Below are 26,919 nucleotides of genomic sequence, written 5' to 3'. Positions count from 1 at the left end.
ACAAATTTATTAGAGTTTTTTGAGGATGTAACTAGCAGTGTAGATAAAGGGGAACCAGTATATTTGGATTTCCAAAAGGCATTCGATAAGTTGCCACATGAAAGGTTATTACACAAGATTAGGGCTCATGGGGTTGGGGGTAATATAGTAGCATGGATAGAGGATTGGATAATGGACAGAAAACAGAGTCGGGATAAACGCATAATTTTCGTGTTGGTAGGCTGTAACTAGTGGGGTGCCACAAGGATCAGTGCTTGGGCCTCAGCTATTCACAATCTATATTAATCATTTAGATGAAGGGACCGAGTGTAATGTATCCAAGTTTGCTGATGATACAAAGCTAATTGGGAAAGTAAACTGTGAAGAGGATACAAAGATATGCAAAGGGATATAGACAGGTTAAGTGAGTGGCCAATAAGGTGGCTGATGGAGTATCATGTGGGGAAATGTGAGGTTATTCACTTTGGTAGGAAGAATAGGAAACAGAATATTTTTTTTAATGGTGATTTCGGAGTCCTCGTACAGGAAACAGAGTTAACATGCATGTACAGCAAGCAATTAGGAAGGCAAATGGCATGTTGGCCTTTATTGCAAGGGAGTTGGAGTAAAAGAGTAAGGAAGTCTTGCTACAATTGTACAGGGCTTTGGTGAGACCACTCCTGGTGTACAGTGGTCTAGGAGAATTGAACGATATGGAGATCGGGTGGGAAAGTGGAGTTGAGGGCGACGATCAGCCATGATCTTATTGATCATGGAGCAGGTTCTAGGGGCCATATGGCCTACTCCTGCTCCTAATTCTTACGTTCTTCGAACCTTGGTTAGACTTGGGAGTACTGTGAACAATTCTGGCCTCCATATTATAAAAAGGATATGGAGGCACTGGAGAAAGAATAAAAAGATTTACAAGTATGATACCAGAACTGAGAGGTTGTAACTATCAGGAAAGGTTGAACAGGCTGGGGCACTTTTCTCTAGAGAGGAGAAGGCTGAGGGGTGACCTGATAGAGGTCTTTAAAATTATGAAGGGGTTCAATAGGGTAGACGTAGAGAAAATGTTTCCATTTGTGGGAAAGTCCAAAACTAGGGCTCATAAATATAAGATAGTCACTAATAAATCCAATAAGGAATTCAGGAGAAACTTCTTTACCCAGAGAGTGGTGAGAATGTGGAACTCGTTACCACATGGAGTAGTTAAGGTGAAAAGCATAGATGCATTTAAGGGGGAAGCTAGATAAGTACATGAGGGAGAAAGGAATAGAAGGATATATTGATAGGATGAAGTGAAGTAGGGTGTGAGGAGGCTCGTGTGGAGCGAACGCCAGTATAGACCGGTTGGGCCAACCAGCCTGTTTCCATGCTGTACAATTCCATGCAGGTGATTTTTTTGAGGAGGTCACTAATGTGGTAGATAAGGGCGTATCTATGGATGCTATTTATATGGACTTCCAGAAGGCATTCAGTAAGGTTCCGCATAAGAGACTGTTAATAAAAATGAAAGTGCACAGAATTGGAGGGAACCTATTGGCTTGGATAGGGAATTGGTTAGAAGATAGGAGACAGAGAGCAAGGATAATAGGTATGTATTCAAATTGGCAGGATGTGACTAGTGGTGTCCCCCAGAAATCTATAGTGGGGCCTCAGCTTTTCACTATATTTATAAATGACTTGGATGAAGGAATGGCGAGCCGTGTATTTAAGTTTGCTGATGACATCAAGTTAGGAGGCACATTAAATAGTGTAGACGGGAACAGAAAGTTGCAAAGGGACATTGATAGATTCAGTGAGTGGGCAAAACTGTGGTAGATGGAGTTCAATGTAGGAAAGTGTGAGCTCATCCACTTTGGACCTAAGAATGATAGATCAGAGTAGTTTCTAAATGGTGAGAAGTACAGAACTATGGAGGAGCAGAGAGATTTGGGTGTCCAACTACAGAAATCACTACAAGCTAGTGGAGAGGTACAAAACAAATTAAAAAGGCTAATTGTAAGAATACCTCATTTACTGCAAAAGTTTGCTGTAACTTGACCAAACTTAAAAGTTGACCAAATTTAATGTGCCAGCGTTCCTTGAAAGGCCAAGAGACTTTCTGCTGAACAAATGTAAAATAAACTGCTGTGACTGTGAACTGTGAAGGCTGCAAGCTGTTAATTAGATAAGGAAGCGACAGACCCTGAGCAGGAACAAACGATTGGGTGTTACAAAGACAGGAACATCAGGCAAATGGTGTGAGCAGCCTTGGGGCCCACTGATTAACTGTGGTAAGAAGAAAAGGAAAACAACTGCCAATCATTTGTCACACAGTTTGGGACACATACACATTGAGGGGCCTGCCCAGGTTTTGGGGTATAAAAAGTGCTGCTAAAAGACACTCGGGGCTACAGTCGGGGCAACTTGGTCAGTTGCCAGTTAAAGTCGTACGTCTAGTCGTCGCCGAACCGACCATTCACTGGCGTTAGTACATATGTGATGTTTGCTTATGATCGCTTGACTTTAAAGTAACGGAATAGATCTGTGTATGCTTAAGTATGATCGGGAATTGTTATACGCAACAGTACTATTAGATGCTTACTGGTAATCTCTTGCTGATTTTTTAAGTAAAAGAAAGTTTTTCCCTGAAATCCTTGGGTTTTGTGTTGTCTGTTCCATGGGTCTGACCCCTCAGAAGTGGCAACAAGAAGGGACCGCGCCGGAAAGGGGAGGAGGACAGGAAAAGGAATGTTATAACTGTGGAAAGTTGGGGCATTTTGCGCGTAACTGTAAGAAACCTAGGAAAGGGAAGACTGAGGTTCCACAATCGGCAGGATCTTAGTCCAATGCCCCCAGTTATAAGGGGTTGCTCAAATACGTGGTTAAGTAGATGAAGGAGGTTGAATCACCCCAAGGAAAATCCACACGGCGCATGGGGTGGCCCGTGGAGAGACCCAAGCATGACGCAGCCGCGCCCAGCCCGAGTACCTGTGTCCACTCGGGTACAATGATTGGGGAAGTCCATGTATAGACAGTGTAATAGAGGGAGAGAAAGGGGACTATTTAGTAGACACGGGAGCATCGAGTACAGTAGGCTACTCTCCCTCCCTGATGTTGTCTCCCTGGTCAGGTGGAACCCCTTATATTTTAGGTGGTTTCACGGGCAACTCAGCGGCTGGGGCGGTGTCGAAACCTCTGAGCTTTAAGGTAGGACCCCTCCAAACAAAGTGGACGTGTATACTAATGAAATGGGATCAGTCAGGAATGGGAGTGCTGGGCTCTGATTGGATGTTAGCCCACAATGTGATCGTGGATATGGTTAATAACTGTTTGTGGGGTGGGGTGGATCATGGTGAGGAAGTGGTTGTTATACCCCCGTGCCACGGAGAGACATGGATCGTAACACCCGCGAGACCCTACGATTTAGAAACATTAACGGCTAGGGTGCCCGAAAGGTATCAAACCATAGTGTGGGATACCACGGGAGCCTTTGCTACCCATAAACATGATTGTGGCAGGGTAGCAGAAGTCGAGGTGCGAGAACCCATGTCACGACCCCAGAAACAGTATACGTTCCTCAAGGAAGCTGAGAAAAATCTGTTAAAAGCTGTTGTGTCCTTAGTGGAACAAGGGGTATTGAGACCTATTGTGACGCATGTTAACTCTCCCGTTTGGCTGGTAAAGAAACCAGGCATCTCTTGGTGGATGATTGTAGATTACCAGGTTTTGAATAAAAACATTCCTGCATGTGCCCACATGGTGGCAGCCGTGGGTGATCTGATTGGCAATATTCCCAGCTCTGCCACAGTGTTTACTGTGTTGGATATAGCAATTGGATTTTGGTCGATTCCCTTACACCCGGAAGACCAGTACGAGTTTGCTTTTACCTTCAAGGGGCAGCAGTACATGTGGACGAGTCTGCCACAGGGGTTTCACAACAGCCCGTCTATTGTCCATCAGTGTATCGCTAACTGTCTGTCAGAGTTTAGTCGGCCAGGTCAGCTTGTACAGTGTGTGGATGATTTATTGTTGTCCATGGATAGTGAAAGTGAACATGAGGAATTACTGCAGGAGCTGTTGGAATTGCTTACAGCAGCGGATTTTAAAGTAAACCCCAAGAAGGCACAGATAGGACAAAGAGTGGTTCAGTTTCTTGGGCTGACTCTTTGACCGGGAGAGCACGCGATAGACGAGGCAAAGCGCAAAACAGTCCAGGAACTGCACCGTCTGGGTTCGATAACTGCTCTTCGATTGTTCCTGGGTCTGACAGGGTACTGTAGAGAATTTATTGAGAATTATGCAGCCACAGAGGCTACTCTGCTGAGATTGCTAAGAAAAGGAATAGAATGGGATTGGGATGAGCACCGTGAGGAGGCTTTTGTAAAGTTGAAAAGGGATCTACAGACAGCCCCAGCTCTGGCGGCAGCAGACCCTACAAAGGACTTCTTTCTTGAAGTGGCAGCGACCAACACCAGTTTGGGTGCTGTTTTAATGCAGGAAGTAAATCAGCGTCTGAGACCGGTAGCTTATGCCTCCACGGTAATATCGGAGGTGGAGAAGGGATTTTCTACCTGTGAGAGGCACTTGCTCGCTACATTCTGGGCGGTAAAGCATTTTGCCATATTCACGGGAACCCAACCCATCACCCTCTTCACCCACCACACGCCAACCCATCTCCTGTTGGAAGGCCGAATTAAAGAGGGAACAGTGTCAAGCACTCGGGTAGCTACATGGACCCTACAGTTAGAAGGGATGGATCTGAGGGTAAGGGCATTAATAAGCCAAAGCTAGCAGCTAACCTCAACTACCATGGCGAATCTCACACCTGTACCTGGAAGGAGTGTGGGAAACAGAAGGCGGATTCAAATCCGGTATCCACCCTGGTGGTAGAGATATATATGTAGCCGGGTCTAGTTTTGTGGAGAAGGGAGAACGTAAAACAGGGTGTGGAATTTATGACCCACAGAAAGGGGTGGGAGTGGCGATTCAGTTGCCCACCACATTTGGTGCTCAACAGGCAGAATTGGCAGCCGTAAGTTACGCATCGCACCGAGTTTCCCCCGCCGTATACGATCTGTTCTGACTCCATGTTCACCTGCAATTCCTGCAAGGAGTATTTGGCGATTTGGGCTAGAGAGGTTTTACATCCGCGGACGGCAAACCATTAGTTACCGCACCAATGCTGGCGACTATCGTGGAAGCCGTAGGGAAGGGAGGTGAGGACTATTACAGAATCTTATATGTTTCAATAAGATCCCCTCTCATTCTTCTAAACTCCAATGAGTATAGGCCCAGCCTGCTCAACCTTTCTTCATAAGACAACCCCTTAATCTCCAGAATCAACCTCGTGAACCTTCTCTGAACTGCCTCCAATGCAAGTATATCCCTCCTTAAATAAGGAGACCAAAACTATACGTAGTACTCCAGGTGTGGTCTCACCAACGCCCTGTACAGTTGTAACAGGACTTCCCTACTTTTATACTCCATTCCCCTTTGCAATAAAGGCCAACACTCCATTTGCCTTCCTAATTACTTGCTGTACCTGCATGCTAACATTTTGTGTTTCATGTACGAGGACCCCCAGATCCCTCTGTACCGCAGCATTCTGTAGTCTCTCTCCATTTAAATAATATTTTGCTTTTTTATTCTTCCTACCTAAGTGGATAACCTCACATTTTCCCACATTATACTCCATCTGCCAATTTTTTTCCCACTCACTTAACCTATCTATAACCTATCTATACTCTTTGTGTCCTCCTCAGGACTTGATTTCCCACTTATCTTTGTATCATCAGCAAATTTGGCAACAGTACACTCGGTCCCTTCATCCAAGTCATTAATATCACTCGTATCAATCGGGAACGGTAGCAGCCGCAGCTCCAGTAGCCGATACTGTCCCACTCCTGTTGGATCTTAAAACAGTGCAGTTAAACGATATTGTATTGAAGGCAGTCCTGAGAGAAAAGGAGGCAGGCCAGTCTGTGGAAGGACCCTACGGCGCCAGTGATGTGGAGGTTAGGGAAGGCATGTTGTTCAAAGGGGATAAGTGGATTGTGCCCGAGGGATATCAGGAGGAATTTATGCAGCTTCCACATGGGAGACCGGGGCTGGACACCCCGGACCTGAGAAAACTTGGAAGCGAGTTGAGGAGATAGGGTGGTGGCCTCATCTAAGGGAAGACGTAGAGAATTATTGTACAAGTTGTCTAGTCTGTGCAGCTAACAATCCTGACCCACATAATAGAAAGGCTCCCCTCGGACATACCCGTCGACCAGAGGGACCGTGGCAGTGTGTCCAGATAGATTTTATCGGACCCCTGCCCACTACTAAGAAGGGCAATAAATATTGCTTGGTTCTGATGGATAATTTCACCAAATGGGTAGAAGCTTTTCCGTGCAAGTCGGCCACAGCGCTGTGGACAGCCAAGGCTCTAGTCAGGGAGGTATTCTCCAGATGGGGACTTCCTCGTGTGGTAGAATATGATCAAGGGAGTCACTTTACAGGTTAGGTGATGCAAGCCACCCTGAAATTGCTCGGGATTGAGGGAAAGTGGCACGTGACCCACAACCCATAGTCGTCAGGAATTGTAGAGAGGATGAACCGTACATTAAAGTTAGCCCTACGAAAAGAATTGAATGAACAGCACGCTAAGTGGGATGAAGTACTTCCCCCAATTCTTATGGGAATATGCAGTAACAGGTCCAAAGGGACGGGTTACTCCCCTCATGAATTGGTAACGGAGAGACCCATGCGAACCTCCACCCAATGAGGCGCCCTTGCCTGAAATGGTGCCTCCACAGGTATAGTATGGTCCAGGTGAAAATGAACAGGGCACAAGAGGAGTTATACAAACCTCTCCGGCCCCAGACCCAGAACTAACCCATGCCCACAGGCGAGTCCAACAGACCTCTCCCACCCCACGACGCAGCAAAAGAAATAAAGACACCCTTGAAATACTGTCAATGGCAGGAGGTGAAATTGACCAATGATAAAAGGTGTAGTAAAAAAAATAAGTAATGAAGGCCTGGATTAGTGGGTGGTTATGGGGTGCAAGGCTGGGAGTAACACTCCATTTTTGTCCCTTATCCCCACAGGCAAGAAGATATATAAAATGAAGGAAGTATTCTGGTCAATGATCAGGATTTTGCTCTAACTAGAACATTCAACATCAGCCTATTCAGCATATTGGACCATCACTAGCTGCTCCCCCTATAATAGTTTGATTACCGTTGCCCCGGAGGCACTACCCGAGGCACCGCTCGAAACATTACCCTCCAGTCCATTAAGGGTAATTGCGAAACCGCATGTTCGGGAACCATATGGGTTACCTCTGACGAGGTCCAAGAAGCAAGGGGGATATACATAAAATGTAAAAATCGTCCCACCCACTGGCCAAGGGTGTGGTCCTTCCAGGCTGAAACCAATAATCATTCAAGGTACTATCAAATAGGGAACCCTCGGGGAAACATAGGAAGCCCGACCCAATCCCAGGGCACTAGGTATACCCTGTTGTGTTGGCCCCAATGGTGGAAAAATCATGAGGGAATTTATGGATGCATAAGCCCAAGTGTGGTAACAGATGGGTTTAAGTCGGATTGAAAGGGACGTGACCAGCTGCACAATGTTTACCTACAATAGGGCTAAGGAACCCTACCAATGGTATAGTAACAGTACCAGTGTTAGCACCTATCATGTAGACGGATGGTGATGGAAGTGCGGTTATATATGCAGTAGAATTCCTCCCCCATGAATAAAACACAACCACGGGAAGAACATCATGTGACTCAGGTTGCTTGCCCCAAACACACCCCAGGGCCAACAAATGAACTAGTAGTAGTCCCAACTCGGATGATATTATACCATGATGTGCATCACGAGGTGGTGCTGGTAGTATTGAATCTGACCGAGGTGGGCCTGCCAAATTGGTGCAAGCTAGAGACAGCGCAATTATATGGGAGAATGATACGTGAGTTAGTAAAGGGAGCTTGGGAAAGGGCCAGCACAACACCGCTGGAATTGGTATTAGAGCTGGTATATCCCAAGGGCGCTAGGTATGGTAATGGGTCTAACAATACTTTGGGGAAAAAAGTACTGAGCTCATTGATGAAGACGATGCTGGTTATGTGATTAAAGGGGACCTTTTCAGAAGGCGACAGGGACTGATAAATGATGCTACAACTGTACTTAGCACTGGAACCTCCCTCGTTAATAGCTTTGATTTGGTCAGCCTAGATCAATCCCTAAAGGTGGTCAGAAATCGTTTAAGGGAAATTTTGGATGAAATGAATGGTTTGGAACAGGAGGAATTGAAGGAGGACCAAATTATGACCATCCTTTTGCAGGACATAGTGAAATAGTTAGAATCCCATCAAATCCTGAAGGAGGAATGGAATGCCTCTGCGCGAAATGATGTGTGTGTAACGTATGGATCTTGGTTAGTGGAACAAGCCCGAGAAAAGCTGCAGCGAATTGCTGAGGGGAAGCTCCCCTCATGGGTGATTGATCCGACACCTGAGGGCAATGTCTACTTACCAACTTACCACGACTATGTGCCGAGTCAGAGGGTGGGTACAGCTGTACCCGGTGAAACACGAGTGCCATTGGCAGGAGCAGAACAACTTCACCCTGTTAGGGATGGTATATTATCCCATTTTGCCCAAAAAGACGACCCCAAATCCTCTGTTTCGTGTGGAGAACATAGGAGTACGCCAGGGAGATCACTTGATAAGGTTTATGAACCCTCAAAGTACATGACCCGAGTGGATGGGACCACATGGCTGGCCCCAGATCTTACCGGGTGCGCTCAAGCTCAGGATACATTCATCTGTCCATACGACATAGTAGAACATGTCGCTCCTGCATGCGGGTTCAATTGGGATGGGATAGAATGGAACTGCACCATGAAAGTGATTGTGGGACAGCATTTCCCCATATGATCTGCGTATTGAGGGAAGGGTGAACATTGTGTCATCACCATGCACCAGGAATACCAGTACAGTAACAACCTGACTTGTCCTATTGCAGCAGGAGCTTTTTGTTTTACCCCTGTCCAACCTGTGAGACTTGGGGCGCGGGTTTTATTAAGCATTTATTCGCAGAGGCAAGTAGATATCGCTGTAATAGGTGAGTTAAAAGAGCAATTACACCAGTAGGTAACTCTTTTCGGCTATGACATTCCACCACTGCCGGGACACTTGGTAGAGTTAATGAGACGCATTAGTCAGTCCCAAAAGCACTATTCTACCCTGGCCCAGGAAAACCATGACCTGCGTGAAGAAATACCTACAGTTGGGGACGATTTGTCCTGGTGGGATATCTGTACGAATATCGAGGTTCATCCTTGGATAAGGATTATCTCCCACATTTTGGTCATTGTTCAGTTGGTGATTTTGTTATATCTATTGATAATAACCTGCCGTGTTAACAGGCGATGCAAGCAGCGAGAATTGGACAAGCTGTTACAGAAGACCCGAAGGAAGAAGATAACGACTACAAAGTGTAACTGCCTGTGACCGAAGGATGTTTCCCTTGGCTGGGGAGTCTAGAACCAAGGGTCACAGTCTCAGAATAAGGGGTCGGTCATTTAGGACTGAGATGAGGAGAAATTTGTTCACAACCACTTGAGGGTGAACTGTAAGAATACCTCATTTACTGTAAAAGTTTGCTGTAACTTGACCAAACTTAAAAGTTGACCAAATTTAATGTGCCAGCATTCCTTGAGAGGCCAAGAGACTTTCTGCTGAACAAATATAAAATAAACTGCTGCGACTGTGAACTGTGAAGGCTGCAAACTGTTAATTAGATAAGGAAGCGACAGACCCTGAGCAGGAACAAACGATTGGGTGTTACAAAGACAGGAACATCAGGCAAATGGTGTGAACAGCCTTGGGGCCCACTGATTAACTGACTAGGTGATAAGAAGAAGAGGAAAACAACTGCCAACCATTTGCCATACGCATTGAGGGGCCTGCTCAGGTTTTGGGGTATAAAAAGTGCTGCTAAAAGACACTCAGGGCTACAGTCGGGGCAACTTGGTCAGTTGCCAGTTAAAGTCGTACGTCTAGTTGTCGCCGAACCGACCATTCACTGGCGTTAGTACAATATGTGGTGTTTGCTTATGATCGCTTGACTTTAAAGTAACGGACTAGATCTGTATATGCTTAAGTATAATCGGGAATTGTTATACGCAACAGTACTATTAGATGCTTACTGGTAATCGCTTGCTGATTTTTAAGTAAAAGAAAGTTTTTCCCTGAAATCCTTGGGTTTTGTGTTGTCTGTTCCACGGGTCTGAACTCTGTAAACTGTTGGACGGGCGAGGGGTAATTCCACACATCTTACATAATGGAATGTTACAAGAGGATTTGAGTATAAGAGTAAAGACGTCTCACTGCAATTATATAGGGCCCTGGTGCGACCACACCTGGAGTATTGTGCACAGTTCTGGTCTCCTTCCCGAAGGAAGGATATACTTGCCATAGAGGGAGTGCAACGAAGGTTCACCAGACTGGTTCCTGGGATTGTCCTATGAGAGATTGAGTAGACTAGGCCTGTATTCTCTAGAGTTTAAAAGAATGAGAGATGATCTCATTGAAACATACAAAATACTTACAGGGCTTGACAGGGTAGATGCAGGGGGGATGTTTCCCCTGGCTGGAGAGTCTAGAACCAGGGGTCACAGTCTCAGAATATGGGGTCGGCCATTTAGGACTGAGATGAGGAGAAATTTCTTCACTCAGAGGGTTGTGAATCTTAGGAATTCTCTACCCCAGAGGGCTATGGAGGCTCAGTCGTTGAGTATATTCAAGTCAGAGATCGCTAGATTTTTGAATATTAAGTCAATCAAGGGATATGGGGATAGTGCAGGAAAGTGGAGATGAGGTAGAAGATCAGCCATGATCTTATTGAATGGCGGAGCAGGCTTGAAGGGCCAAATGGCCGACTCCTGCTCCTATTTCTTATGTTCTTTATCTCAAGGGGATGGAATACAAAGGGCTAGAAGTTATGCTACAGTTTATATAAAGCTCTGTTGAGACCCCACCTGGAGTAACTGCGTTCAGTTCTGGGCCCCGCTCCTCGGGAAGGATATACTGGCCTTGGAGGGGGAGCAGCCCAGATTCACCAGAATGATACCGGGGCTGAAAGGGTTAATTTACGAGGATAGGTTGCGCAGACTGGGCTTGTATTCCCTCGCGTATAGAAGATTAAGGGGTGATCTAATCGAGGTGTTTAAGGTGATTAAAGGATTTGGTAGGGTAGATAGAGACAAACTATTTCCTCTGGTGGTGGGAGTCCAAAACAAGGGGGCATCACCTTAAAATTCGAGCCAGGCTGTTCAGGGGTGATGTCAGGAAGCACTACTTCACACAAAGGGTGGTGGAAATCTGGACACTGAGAAATATCTCCTCTTCATGAAAGTGCCATGGGATCTTTAGCTCTCATTCTCCAGAACACTGTGGAGTGCCAACCCAGAGCTCTAGCCCCGAGTGGGTGTGCAGATGAGTCATCTCCAGGCAGGCTGACCCCGCACTGACACTGACTAATTCAGCAACCTTTAGGCCTCTTCTACTCCCTGTCCGCTTGTAAAACCTGCCTCACTGATAGAGGTTATTAGCTGCTTCAAGGGTCAGTTCCACAGCAGCACAAATCTTTCTCAAACTCACCAGGTCTGCAGCAATCTCTCACTTTGCTTCCATCTCAGGGTGACTTGCCCGAGGATATCCCGCCCCCTCCCCGAGATATCCCGTCCCCTCCACCCCCTCCCCGAGATATCCCGCCCCCTCCCCGAGATATCCCGTCCCCTCCTCCCCCCTCCCCGAGATATCCCGCCCCCTCCTCCCCCCTCCCCGAGATATCCCGCCCCCTCCCCGAGATATCCCGTCCCCTCCTCCCCCCTCCCCGAGATATCCCGCCCCCTCCACCCCCTCCCCGAGATATCCCGCCCCCTCCTCCCCCCTCCCCGAGATATCCCGCCCCCTCCTCGAGATATCCCGCCCCCTCCACCCCCTCCCCGAGATATTCCACCCCCTCCCCGAGATATCCCGCCCCCTCCTCCCCCCTCCCCGAGATATCCCGCCCCCTCCTCCCCCCTCCCCGAGATATCCCGCCCCCTCCCCGAGATATCCCGTCCCCTCCACCCCCTCCCCAAGATATCCCGCCCCCTCCTCCCCCCTCCCCGAGATATCCCGCCCCCTCCTCGAGATATCCCGCCCCCTCCTCCCCGAGATATCCCGCCCCCTCCACCCCCTCCCCGAGATATCCCGCCCCCTCCTCCCCCCTCCCCGAGATATCCCGCCCCCTCCACCCCCTCCCCGAGATATCCCGCCCCCCTCCATCCCCTCCCCGAGATATCCCGCCCCCTCCTCCCCCCTCCCCGAGATATCCCGCCCCCTCCATCCCCTCCCCGAGATATCCCGCCCCCTCCACCCCCTCCCCGAGATATCCCGCCCCCTCCTCCCCCCTCCCCGAGATATCCCGCCCCCTCCTCCCCGAGATATCCCGCCCCCTCCACCCCCTCCCCGAGATATCCCGCCCCCTCCCCGAGATATCCCGCCCCCTCCTCCCCCCTCCCCGAGATATCCCGCCCCCTCCTCCCCCCTCCCCGAGATATCCCGCCCCCTCCTCCCCCCTCCCCGAGATATCCCGCCCCCTCCCCGAGATATCCCGCCCCCTCCCCGAGATATCCCGCCCCCAACCTCCCCCCTCCCCGAGATATCCCGCCCCCTCCCCGAGATATCCCGCCCCCAACCTCCCCCCTCCCCGAGATATCCCGCCCCCAACCTCCCCCCTCCCCGAGATATCCCGCCCCAACCTCCCCCCTCCCCGAGATATCCCGCCCCCTCCACCCCCTCCCCGAGATATCCCGCCCCCAACCTCCCCCCCCGAGATATCCCGCCCCCTCCACCCCCTCCCCGAGATATCCCGGCCCAACCTCCCCCCTCCCCGAGATATCCCGCCCCCTCCACCCCCTCCCCGAGATATCCCGCCTCCAACCTCCCCCCTCCCCGAGATATCCCGCCCCCAACCTCCCCCCTCCCCGAGATATCCCGCCCCCTCCTCCCCCCTCCCCGAGATATCCCGCACCCAACCTCCCCCCTCCCCGAGATATCCCGCCCCTCCACCCCCTCCCCGAGATATCCCGCCCCCAGCCTCCCCCCTCCCCGAGATATCCCGCCCCCAACCTCCCCCCTCCCCGAGATATCCCGCCCCCAACCTCCCCCCTCCCCGAGATATCCCGCCCCCTCCTCCCCCCTCCCCGAGATATCCCGCACCCAACCTCCCCCCTCCCCGAGATATCCCGCCCCTCCACCCCCTCCCCGAGATATCCCGCCCCCAGCCTCCCCCCTCCCCGAGATATCCCGCCCCCAACCTCCCCCCTCCCCGAGATATCCCGCCCCCAACCTCCCCCCTCCCCGAGATATCCCGCCCCCAACCTCCCTCTCCCCGAGATATCCTGCCCCTCCCGGGAAATCCCACCAACCCCGGGCTATCCCACCTATCCCTGCGATATCCTGCCCCCCTTCCCTCGCCCCCCTCCCCCCACCCCGCCCCCGGGCTATCCCACTTGCTCCCAGGTGTCTGAGCTTGTCCTCTGGTTTCCGTATCCAGCCGCCCTCCTCAAGGCAGCTCACTCCATGTATCACAGCTGGGATTCAAAGATTGCATCGAAACTGGTGCTGGAAGTACTAAAAACCAGGAAAAATGGTCTGTGTGGCAAATGGGTGCTGGGCCTGGGAATATGAACAGAGCCTTCAGCTCCAGGTTCCCCAGCACCTGTACTGCCAGCCAGCTCCACTGATATACTCCAATTGCCACACTCATAGGCTGGACGGGGGAGCAGCCAAGCTGCATATGACCAGCGAGTAAGTGACACTGGGAGGAGGAGTGGGGATGAGTCACACAGCCACCCCTCAATGATAATTGGTCAAAGGTGCTCGAAAAACAGGAGAAAAATCTCGTGAGGCCATAAACCCACCTGTCGTTCTGCGTGCTTCCCATGAATCTCCACATAGTCATCAACAATCTTGACACTTAGCTCTTCGGGGGAGAAGTGCTTGACATTCAGGCTAATCATAAATCTGTCCTTGTCGGACCGCACCTGAAATACAATATTCATAGCCAGTAGCACACACCATACACAGGGACACTCTTCACCAGAGTTACAAATAAGGAAGATCATTCACTGCAGCCGTAGAAACACATAGAATGTACAACACTGAAACAGGCCATTCGGCCCAACCAGCCTATGTTGGCCTTTACCCTCCACACGAGCAAGTTGTTCCAATCACATTTACCCACCTTATTCCAATATTGCTTCATCCTCTTCTCCTTCATCCCCTTCTCCAAACTAATCCTGAGTGTTGACACAGTTTCTGCCTCAACCACTAACCCTTGAAGTGAATTCCACAGCCTCATAACCAATGTACCCTGTCATTTTTCTTGGCACCGCGCGGCCCTTTTAAGGGACTGCGTGGGTTATTCAAAATACCGCGCATGTGCAGTTTTTCCATTGAAAAGCTGACAAGCCAGCTGCTCGGGTTCCCTGGTGCAGAGCTTAAATGGAACATTGCTCATAACTCCCTGTGTGAAGAATTTCTCCTGAAGTCTATTCTAAATCTCTGGCATTTAATCTTATATCATTGAACCCTTGTTTTCAGATCCTCAACTACTGAAAACACTCTGCTTCTATCTGCCCTGTCCCATCCTTTCATAATTTAAAACACTTCAGTCATATCACCCCTTAATCTGCATTGTTCCAATGAAAAAAGACCCAATTTAAGTCTTTCTTCACACTGATATTTCCTCATACCAGGCAGCATCCCAATGACTCTGTGATATACCCTCACTGAAACCTCAATATCTTTCCTGTAGTGAGAGAGGCCATCATGTATTCTTTCGAGGTTGAGGTTAAGGTACATTGTGCGATACAGCTTTACTCTGTGTCTAACCCGTGCTGTACCTGCCCTGGGAGTATTTGATGGGACAGTGTAGAGGGAGCTTTACTCTGTGTCTAACCCGTGCTGTACCAGCCCTGGGAGTGTTTGATGGGACAGTGTAGAGGGAGCTTTACTCTGTATCTAACCCGTGCTGTACCTGCCCTGGGAGTGTTTGATGGGGCAGTGTAGAGGGAGCTTTACTCTGTATCTAACCCATGCTGTACCTGCCCTGGGAGTGTTTGATGGGACAGTGTAGAGGGAGCTTTACTCTGTATCTAACCCGTGCTGTACCTGCCCTGGGAGTGTTTGATGGGACAGTGTAGAGGGAGCTTTACTCTGTATCTAACCCATGCTGTACCTGTCCTGGGAGTATTTGATGGGACAGTGTAGAGGGATCTTTACTCTGTATATAACCCGTGCTGTACCTGCCCTGGGAGTGTTTGATGGGACAGTGTAGAGGGAGCTATACTCTGTATCTATCCCGTGCTGTACCTGCCCTGGGAGTGTTTGATGGGAAAGTGTAGAGGGAGCTTTACTCTGTATCTATCCCATGCTGTACCTACCCTGGGAGTGTTTGATGGGAAGTTGTAGAGGGAGCTTTACTCTGTATCTAACCAGTGTTGTTCCTGCCCTGGGAGTGTTTGATGGGACAGTGTAGAGGGAGCTTTACTCTGTATCTAACCCGTGCTGTTCCTGCCCTGGGAGTGTTTGATGGGACAGTGTAGAAGGAGCTTTACTCTGTATCTAACCCATGCTGTTCCTGCCCTGGGAGTGTTTGATGGGACAGTGTAGAGGGAGCTTTATTCTGTATCTAACCCATGCTGTACCTGCCTTGGGAGTGTTTGATGGGACAGTGTAGAAGGAGCTTTACTCTGTATCTAACTCTTGCTGTATCCGTCCTTGGAGTGTTTGATGGGACAGTGTAGAGGGACCTTTACTCTGTATCTAACCCAGTCCGACAAGGAAGGAACAAGTGCTGGATTCAGTTCTGGGGAATGAAGTGGGACAAGTGGAACATGTTTCAGTGGGAGAGCATTTGGGTAACTATGATCATAATATCATCAGGTTTAGAATAGTTATGGAAAAGGACAAGGATCAATCAAGCATAAAAATACTTAACTGGAGGAGGGCTAATTCAGTGAGCTGAAAAGGAATCTGGCCCAGGTAGATTGGAATCAATAATGGTAGGCAAAACAGTAATTGAACAATGGGAGGCGTTCGGGTACAGAATAGACACATTCCATGAGGGGGGAGAGGAAAGGCATTCAGCTCCCTGGCTGACTAAAGATATAGAGATTAAAATGAAACAGAAAAAGGAGGCTTATGATAAATGTAAGGTTCATAATACAGTGGACAACCAAGCTGAATATAGAAAGTACAGCGGAGAACTGAAAGGGAATAAGAGGGGCAAAGAGAGAGTATAAAAATAGATTAATGGGTAACACAAAAGGGAACCCATTAGTCTTTTCATAGAATCATAGAAATTTACAGCACAGAAGGAGGCCATTCGGCTCATCTTGTCCGTACTGGCCTAAAAAGAGCTCTCCAGCCTAATCCCACGTTCCAGCTCTTGGTCCGTAGCCCTGTAGGTTACAGCACTTCAAGTGCATATCCAAACACTTTTTAAATGTGATGAGGTTCTCTGCCTCTACCACTCTTTCAGGCAGTGAGTTCCAGACCCCCACCACCCTCTGGGTGAAAGAAGTTCTCCTCATCTCCCCACTAATCCTTCTACTAATTACAGGTACAACCCCGGTAATCCGGCACCCTCGGGACCAGGCCGGTGCCAGACCATTGAAAATTCCGAACCACTGAAGGTGTCGAAAGTCACCACAAACACCGTCACCGCCTGCTCCTCCTCTTCCTGCTGCTGCCCTCCCCTGTGTCGCCGCCGACCCCGCCACCCACGGGCGGCTCGGGCTCGGGCTCCATCGCTCCACCGAGCCGTCGGTGATGCTGCGCGGTCCAGGCGCTGATCCTGACCCGGCGGCGGTCCCGGGACCTGAGCCGGACCCATCCCAGGGAGGGAATGTGACAGCAGGACCTTCCTCGTGCCGGACCACTGAAGGTGCCGGACCGTCGGGTGCCGGATAACTGGGGTTCAACCTGTACTTTAAATCTATGCCCCCTGGTTATTGACCCCTCTGCTAGGGGAAATAGGACCTTCCTATCCACTCTATCGAGGCCCCTCATAATTTTATACACCTCAATCAAGTCTCCCCTCAGCCTCCTCTGTTCCAAAAGAAAACAACCCCAGCCTATCCAATCTTTCCTCATTGCTAAAATTCTCCATTCCTGGCAACTTCCTCGTAAATCTCCTCTTGTACCCTCTCCAGTGCAATCACTTGCTTCCTGTAATGTGGTGACCAGAACTGCACGCAGTATTCTAGCTGTGGCCTAACTAGTGTTTTATACAGTTCAAGCATAACCTCCCTGCTCTTGTATTCTATGCCTCGGCTAATAAAGGCAAGTATCCCGTGTGCCTTCTTAACCGCCTTATCTACCTGTCCTGCTACCTTCAGGGATCTGTGGACATGCACCCCAAGATCTCTCTGTTCCTCTACACTTCTCAATATCCTACCATTTATTGTGTATTCCCTTGACTTGTTAGCCCCCCCAATGCATTACCTCACACTTCTCTGATTGAATTCCATTATGCTTTTATAAGCATATTAATAGCAAAAGGAGAGTCAAAGGAAGGGTGGGGCCGATTAGGGACCAAAAAGGGATCTTCTTGTGGAGATAGAGGGCATGGCTGAGTTACTAAATGAGAACTTTGCATCGGTCTTCACTGGAGAAGAGGATGTTGCCAATGTCACAGTAAAGGAGGAGGGAGTAGAGAAATTGGTAGGATAGAAATAGATTAAGAGCTACTTAAAAGCTTGGCAGCGCTCAAAGTAAAAAAATTCACCCGGTCCGGATGGGATGCATCCTAGGTTGCTAAGGAAAGTAATGGTGGAAATAGCGGAGACTCTGGTCACAATCTTCCAATCCTCCTTGGATATGGGGGTGGTGCCAGAGGACTGATGAATGGCATATATTACACCCATTTTAAAAAAGGGGAGAGGGATAAACCTGGCAACTACAGGCTAGTCAGCCTAACGTCAGTGTGGGGAAACTTTTAGAGACAATAATCTGGAACAAAATTACTTGGCACTTGGAAAAGTACAGGCTAATAAATGAAAGCCAGCACGGATTTGCCAGCAATGTGGTTGACTCTTAACTGCCCTCTGAAATGACCTAGCAAGCCACTCAGTTGTACCAAACCATTACGAAAAGCAATAATAAGAATAAAACCAGACGGACCACCTGGCATCGACCTAGGCACCAGATTCGGACATAGCAAAAGGCACACCCAGCCCAGTCGACCCTGAAAAGTCCTCCTCACTAACACCTGGGACTTGTGCCAAAATTGGGAGAGCTGTCCCACAGACTAGTCAAGCAACAGCCTGACATATTCACACTCACAGAATCATTCCTTTCAGCAAATGTCCCAAACTCCTCCATCACCATCCCTGGGTATGTCCTGTCCCACTGGCAGGACAGACCCACCAGGGGTGGCGGCACAGTGGTCTACAGTCGGGAAGGAGTGACCCTGGGAGTCCTCAACATTGACTCCGGACCCCATGAAGTCTCATGGCTTCAGGTCAAGCATGGGCAAGGAAACCTCCTGCTGATTACCACCTACCGCCCTCCCTCAGCTGATGAATCAGTACTCCTCCATGTTGAACACCACTTGGAAGAAGCACTGAGAGTAGCAAGGGCACAGATTGTACTCTGGGTGGGGGACTTCAATGACCATCACCAAGAGTGGCTCGGTAGCACCACTACTGACCGAGTCCTGAAGGACATAACTGCCAGACTGGGCCTGCGACAGCTGGTGAGAGAAACAACACGAGGGAAAAACCTACTTGACCTCGTCCTCACCAATCTACCTGTTACAGATGCATCTGTCCGTGACAGCATTGGTAGCAGGGACCACCGCACAGTCATTGTGGAGACGAAGTCCTGTCTTCACACCCTCCATCGTGTTGTGTGGCACTACCACCATGCTAAATGGGATAGATTCAGAACAGATCTAGCAGCTCAAAACTGGGCATCCATGAGGCATTGTGGGCCATCAGCAGCAAAAGAAAAATGAAAGAACGACTTGCATTTATATAGCGCCTTTCACGACCACCGAACATCCCAAAGCACTTTACAGCCAATGAAGTGTAGTCACGGTTGTAATGTAGGAAATGCGGCAGCCAAATTGCACACAGCAAGCTCCCACAAACAGCAATGTGATAATGACCAGATAATCTGTTTCTGCTATGTTGATAGAGGGATAAATATCGGCCAGGATACTGGGGATAACTACCTGCTCGTCTTCAAAATAGTGCAATGGGATCTTTTACGTCCACCTGAGAGGGAAGAGGGGGCCTCGGTTTAACATCTCATCCAAAACACGGCACCTCCGACAGTGCAGCGCTCCCTCAGTACTGCACTGGGAGTGTCAGCCTAGATTTGTGTGCTCAAGACTCTGGAGTGGGACTTGAACCCACAATCTTCTGACTCAGAGGCGAGAGTGCTACCTACTGAGCCACAACAGATTTGTATGCCACCATAATCTGTAACCTCATGGACCGGCATATTCCTCACTTGACCAATACCATGACGCCAGGGGACCAACCCTGGTTCAACCCTGAACAACATTCAGGCTTGGGCTGATAAGTGGCAAGTAACATTCATGCCAAGTGCCAAGCAATGACCATCTCCAACAAGAGAAAGTCTAACCACCTCCCCATGACATTCAACGGCATTACCGTCGTCGAGTTCTCCCACCATCAACATCCTGGGGGTCACCATTGACCAGAAACTTAACTGGACCAGTCACATAAATACTGTGGCTAAAAGAGCAGGTCAGAGGCTGGGTATTCTGCGGCGAGTGTCTCACCTCCTGACTCCCCAAAGCCTTTCCACCATCTACAAGGCACAAGTAAGGAGTGGTGTGGAGATGCCGGAGTTGGACTGGGGTGGACAAATGTAAGAAGTCACACAACACCAGGTTATAGTCCAACAGCTTTATTTGAAATCACAAGCTTTCGGAGCGCTGCTCCTTCGTCAGGTGAAGTGGAGAAATGCATAAAGGCACAGTTTATATAGTCAGAGAATAATGTCAGATGTTTACAGGTAATCTTGCCAACTTCCATTTATCACACCTCGGCAGAGAGATAATCACAGCAGTCAAAGGTGTGAATGGTGTCCAAACAGGTCAGTCAGGAAAACATTACATCAAAGAACAATGAGGTGGGGTCACAAGGGGTCAAATATTGCAGATGCTGGGGCCTGTATGAAAAACAAAAAAACAGACAAAAAACATTTTTTTTTTTTTGTGTTGCTGGAAATCACAGCAGGTCCGGCCGCATCTGTGTAGAGAGAACAAGCCAATGTCGACTCGAGTCTGGGTGACCCAGCGTCAGGTGGGGTTACATGTAGCGTGACATGAACCCAAGATCTCGGTTGAGGCCGTCCTCATGGGTGCGGAACTTGGCTATCAGTTTCTTCGAGACACACAACGCAAAATCGTCGAGCAGAAACTGATAGCCAAGTTCCGCACCCATGAGGACAGCCTCAACCGAGATCTTGGGTTCATGTCACGCTACATGTAACCCCACCTGACGCAGGGTCATCCAGACTCAAGTCGACATTGGCTTGTTCTCTCTACACAGATGCGGCCGGACCTGCTGTGATTTCCAGCAACACAAAAAAAAAAAATTTTTTAAATAAAAATGTTTTTTGTCTGTTTTTTGTTTTTCATACAGACCCCAGCATCTGCAATATTTGACCCCTTGTGACCCCACCTCATTGTTCTTTGATGTAATGTTTTCCTGACTGACCTGTTTGGACACCATTCACACCTTTGATTGCTGTGATTATCTCTCTGCCGAGGTGTGATAAATGGCAGTTGGCAAGATTACCTGTAAACATCTGACATTATTCTCTGACTATATAAGCTGTGTCTATAGGCATTTCTCCACTTCACCTGACGAAGGAGCAGCGCTCCGAAAGCTTGTGATTTCAAATAAAGCTGTTGGACTATAACCTGGTGTTGTGTGACTTCTTACAAGTAAGGAGTGTGATGGAATACTCACCACTTGCCTGGATGAGTGCAACTCCAACAACACTCAAGAAGCTCGACACCATCCAAGACAAAGCAGCCCGCTTGATTGGCACCCCATCCACCACCTTAAACATTCACTCCCTCCACCACCGGCGTACCATGGCTGCAGTGTGTACCATCTGCAGCAACTCGCCAAGGCTTCTTCAGCAGCACCTCCCAAACCCGCGACCTCTTCCACCTAGAAGGACAAGGGCAGCAGGCACATGGGAACACCACCACCTCCAAGTTCCCCTCCAAGTTACACGCCATCCTGACTTGGAAATATATCGCCATTCCTTCATCGTCGCTGGGTCAAAATCCTGGAACCCCCTCCCTAACAGCACTGTGGGAGAACCTTCACAACACGGACTCTAAGTTAATAGGCCCGAGAGCGGAGTTGCAGGACAGCGAGAGGAGCAGCCGGAGATAAAGGTAAGTCCCAGAGCCCAGAGGGAGCGCGAGCGTCAGGGAGCGAGGGTAACAAACCTAAAGTGATGTCATCACAAGGGAAGGAGCTGATTAGTGAGTAGCTGGTGATTGTATTTTTTTTAAGTCTTGATTTTATTTCTGTTATGTTAGTTAATAGACTATTAAATAGAGACATGGTAGGGCACCTCAGTCCTGTGGAATGCACATCTTGTGCCATGTGGGAACTCCAGGACGCTTCCCGTGTCCTGGACAGCCGCATGTGCAGGAAGTGTCGTCAGCTGGAGGAGCTCAAGCTTCAGGTTTCAGAGCATGAGCAGCAGCTGGCATCACTGTAGTGCATCCGCGAGGCTGAGAGCTACGTGGATAGCACGTTTCAGGAGGTGGTCACTCCGCAGCATAAGAGTGTACAGGCAGAGAGGGAATGGGTGACCACCAGACAGACAAGGAAGACCAGGCAGGTAGTGCAGGAGCCCCCTGAGTGCCTCTCTAACCAGTATGGGCGATGGTTCCTCTGGGGAGTACAGCCAGAGCCAAGTCCATGGCACCATGGGTGGCTCAGCTGTACAGATGGGGAGGAGGATGATCGGGAAAGCAATAGTGATAGGGGACTCAACAGTTAGGGGAACAGAAAGGCGTTGCAGCGGCAGTAGACCTGATTCCAGGATGGTATGTTGCCTCCCTGGTGCCAGGGTCAAGGATGTCACTGAGTAGCTGCAGAACATTCTGAGAGGGGAGGGTGAACAGCCAGAGGTCGTGGTCCATATTGGTATCAACGACATAGGTAGAAAGAGGGATGAAGTCCTGCAGGCAGATTTTAGGGAGCTAGGAAAGAGGTTAAAAAGCAGGGCCTCAAAGGTAGTAATCTCCAGATTACTCCCGGTGCCACGAGCTAGTGAGTATAGAAATAGGAGGATAGAGCAGATGAATGCGTGGCTGGAGAGAAGGTGGCGGAGGGAGGGCTTCAGATTCCTGGGACATTGGGACCGGTTCTGGGGGAGGTGGGACCTATACAGGCTGGACGGGTTGCACCGCAGCAGAGCAGGATCAATGTCCTCGCGGGGGGGTTTGCTAGTGCTGTCGGGGAGAATTTAAACTAATTTGGCAGGGGGGTGGGCACCAGGATGTAGCATTAGAAAGGAGAAACATGGTGCACAAAGGATTGGGAAAGACAGATAGCACTAGAGTAAGAAATAGTATGGTATTAGGTGAGGTCAAACTAAGGGAGAATACAAGAAGGTCTAAGATAGGTTTACAGTGCATGTGTGTAAACGCACAAAGTGTGGTAAATAAGGTTGGTGAGCTGCAGGCGCAAATAGCCACATGGGAATATGATGTTGTGGCGATAACGGAGACCTGGCTCAAAAAAGGACAGGATTGGGTACTAAATATTCCTGGATATAAGGTGTTCAGGAAAGATAGGGAAGGAAAGAAAGGAGGCGGGGTGACAGTATTACAGTGCTGGAGAGAGAGGATGTCCTGGAGGGGTCAAGGACAGAATCTATTTGGTTAGAGTTAAGAAATAATAGAGGTGTCATTACACTACTAGGTGTATTCTATAGGCCACCAACTAGTTGGAAAGATATAGAGGAGCAAATTTGCAGGGAAATTACAGAGAGGTGCAAGAACTATAGCGTGATAATGGAGAACTTCAACTATCCTAATATTGACTGGGATAGTAATAGTGTAAAGGACAGAGGGGGGGAAGAATTTCTGAAGTGTGTTCAAGAGAACTTTCTTGATCAGTACGTTTCCGGTCCAACGAGGAAGGAGACATTGCTGGATCTGGCTCTAGGGAATGAGGTGGGTCAAGTAAAGCAAGTGTCAGTAGGGGAACATTTAGGGAACAGTGATCATAGTATCATAAGGTTTAGATTAGCTATGGAAAAGGACAGGGAGTAAAATACTTAATTGGAGGAAGGCCAATTTCTGTGGGTCAAGATTGGATCTGGCCCGGGTAAATTGGAATCAAAGATTGGCAGGCAAAACTGTAATCGAACAAAGGGCTGCCTTTAAAGAGGAAATAGTTCAGGTACAGTCGAGGTACATTCCCACGAGGGGGAAAGGTAGGGCAACTAAAGCCAGAGCTCCCTGGATGACGAAAGAGATAGAAAGATGAAGCAGAAAAAGAGGGTGTAAGACAGATGTCAGGTTGAGAATACAAGTGAGAACCAGACTGAATATAGAAAGTTCAGAGGGGAAGTGATAAATGAAATAAGAGGGGCAAAAAGAGATTATGAGAATAGATTGGCAGCTAATATAAAATGGAATCCAAAAGTCTTCTGTAGGCATATAAATAGTAAACGGGTAGTAAGAGGAGGGGTGGGGCCGATTAGGGATCAAAAAGGAGACCTACGCATAGAGGCAGAAGGCATGGCTGAGGTATGAAATGATTACTTTGCATTTGTCTTTACCAAGGAACAAGATGCTGCTAAAGTCATAGTGAAAGAGGGGGTAGTTGAGATACTGGATGGGATAAAAATTGATAAAGAGGAGGTACTAGAAAGGCTAGCTGTACTTAAAGTAGTTACGCCACCAGGACCGGATGAGATGCATCCTAGGATGCTGAGGGAACATAAGAACATAAGAAATATGAGCAGGAGTCGGCCATTTGGCACCTCGAGCCTGCTCCGCCATTCAATAAGATCATGGCTGATCTTCTACCTCATCTCCACTTTCCTGCACTATCCCCATATCCCTTGATTCCCTTAATATTCAAAAATCTATCGAACACTGTCTTGAATATACTCACCGACTGAGCCTCCACAGCCCTCTGGGGTAGAGAATTCCAAAGATTCACCACCCTCTGAGTGAAGAACTGTCTTCTTATCTCAGTCCTAAATGGCTGAGGCGTCTGTAGAGCTGCTTTCTTGCTCTCGAGTTCTGTTGTTGTTTCCAGACCAGGAATGCCTTGCGCTTGCAGCTTATTAGCTCCTGGATCTCCTGGTCGTTCTCGTCAAACCAGTCTTGGTGTTTCCTGGTCGAGTGACTGAGCATCTCTTCACAGGTGCTGATTATGGAGGCCTTGAGTGCAGACCAGGTGCTGTGGACACGCTTGCGTCTGCATACACTCTGAGGTCGAACTCCAAACCATCATCAACACCTTCACTGAAGCGTACGAGAGCATGAACCTTACACTAAACATCCATAAGACAAAGGTCCTCTACCAACCTGCCCCCGCCACACAGTACTGCTCCCAGGTTATCAAAATCCATGACGAGGCCTTGGACAACGTGGACCACTTTCCATACCTCGGGAGCCTACTGTCAACAAGGGCAGACGTCGATGATGAAGTCCAACACCGCCTTCAGTGTGCCAGTGCAGCCTTCGGTCGCCTGAGCAAGAGAGTGTTTGAAGACCAGGACCTCAAACCCAGCACCAAGCTCATGGTCTACAGAGCAGTAGTGATACCCGCCCTCCTGTATGCTTCAGAGACATGGAGCATGTACAGCAGGCACCTCAAAGCACTGGAGAGGTACCACCAACGCTGCCTCTGCATGATCCTGCCAATCCATTGGCAGGATAGGTCAGTGTTCTCGCTCAGGCCAACATCCCCAGCATTGAAGCTTTGACCACGCTCGATCAGATCCGATGGACAGGCCACATCGTCCGCATGCCCGATACAAGACTCCCAAAACAAGCGCTCTACTCGGAGCTCCAACACGGCAAGAGGGCCCCAGGTGGGCAGAGGAAACACTTCAAGGACACCCTCAAAGCCTCCTTAAAAAAGTGCAACATCCCACCGACATTTGGGAATCCCTGGCCCAAGACCGCACAAAGTGAAGGAGAAGCATCCAGGAAGGCGCCAAACACCTCGAATCTCTTCGCCGGGAGCAAGGGGAAGCCAAGCGCAAACAGCGGAAGGAGCGCACGTCAACCCATGCATCCCACCCACCCGCCCCTTCAACAACCGTCTGCCCCAGCTGTGACAGATTGTAGGTCCCGCATTGGACTCATCAGTCACCTGAGAACTCATTTTTAGCGTGGAAGCAAGTCATCCTCGGTTCCGAGGGACTGCCTAAGAAGAAGAAGAAATGGCCGACCCCTTATTCAGAGACTGTGACCCCTGGTTCTAGACTCCCCAGCCAGTGGAAACATCCTCCCTGCATCTACCCTGTCAAGCCCTGTAAGAATTTTGTATGTTTCAGTGAAATCACTTCTCCCTCTTCTAAACTCTAAAGAGTATAGGCCTAGTCTACTCAATCTCTCCTCATAGGACAATCCCCCATCCCAGGAACCAGTCTGGTGAACCTTCGTTGCACTCCCTCTATGGCAAGTATATCCTTCCTTAGGTAAGGAGACGAAAACTGTACACAATACACCAGGTGTGGTCTCACCAGGGCCCTATATAATTGCAGTAAGATGTCTTGGCCTAGAAATTCAGTGGGTTGCGCCACCCGTTAGCGCCTTAAGAGGGCGCTAAGTGGGTCGGAAGCCACTGGCCACGCCTCCCGCTAAATTCAGCAGGACGCTAATGGCGGCGCTAGCCATTAGCGCTGTGCCGCTACCGATGACGTCATCAGTGTGCGCAGCGCCCCGATCACGGTATTTAGATGCGCCCCCTGCTTTAAAGCCGGACGCTATGTGCGACCGGTTCAGGGGGGCCTACCTGCGGCGGTAGAGGCGCTAATTAAAGGAGAGGTGCGGGGCGGCCATTTTTGTTGTTGCCCGCCTGCCAGCACCTCTCCGCGCTGCCGTCCACGGCCTCCTGAGCCAGCCCCCCCCCGCGGAGTGCCGACTGCATTCCAAGAGCCCGGCACTTCTCCTTGGTGCCGGGCTCTTTTGCCGGCACTCGCGATCCTCGGGGGCCCAGCTGGGCCCCAGATCGCGCTGCACAAGGCCCCTCCCCTTTAAGAAGGGGAGGAAGGCCTGCAGTACTGCAGCGCGACGTGCCACAGCGTGTGGCACTGCGGCACATTGCGCAGCGATATTCAGTTGCAGCGCCCCAAGAGGGATGCGGGGCGCCTCCAGTAGCGCCGCGCTTCCCTCTGGGGCGCTCCAACTGAATTTCCGGCGGGCGGCCGTGACTGCTTCCGGGGCGCTACTTTTAGCACCCTGGCGAGGCTGGCACCCCAAACGGGGCTATAGTGAATTTCTAGGCCCTTTACTCTTATACTCAAATCCTCTTATAACATTCCATTATGTAAAACGTCCCTCTGAACACCAACATTTCCCAATCTCTCGTCATTTAAAAAATACTCTGCTTTTCTATTTTTCCTACCAAAGTGGATAACTTCACATTTCGCCATATTATATTCCATTTGCCATGTTCTTGCCCACTCACTTAGCCTGTCTATATCCCCTTGAAGCCTCCTTGCATCCTCCTCACAACTTACATTCCCACCCAGCTTTGCATCATCAGCAAACATATATTACGCCTGGTCCCCTCATCCAAATCATTGATATAGATTGTGAATAGCTGAGGCCCAAGCACTGATCCTTGAGGTA

The 26,919-nt window shown here is 49.4% G+C and overlaps 1 protein-coding gene across 1 annotated transcript in view; it reads right to left on the bottom strand.

Moving 5' to 3' along the window:
- The window catches only part of cryaa (crystallin, alpha A), a 53,791-nt gene that overhangs the window by 4,134 nt on the left and 22,738 nt on the right, over positions 1 to 26,919 (bottom strand). The window contains exon 2 of the mRNA XM_086007352.1: positions 13,943 to 14,065. Within this exon, the coding sequence (XP_085863478.1) occupies positions 13,943 to 14,065 (123 nt within the window). The remainder of the gene's footprint in view (positions 1 to 13,942; positions 14,066 to 26,919) is intronic.

The sequence above is a fragment of the Somniosus microcephalus genome, chromosome 14, assembly GCF_052327205.1.
Source record: "Somniosus microcephalus isolate GS21.2 chromosome 14, FLI_Smic_1.0, whole genome shotgun sequence".
Lineage (NCBI taxonomy): Eukaryota > Metazoa > Chordata > Chondrichthyes > Squaliformes > Somniosidae > Somniosus > Somniosus microcephalus.
This window is presented reverse-complemented; position numbering and strand designations above follow the sequence as displayed.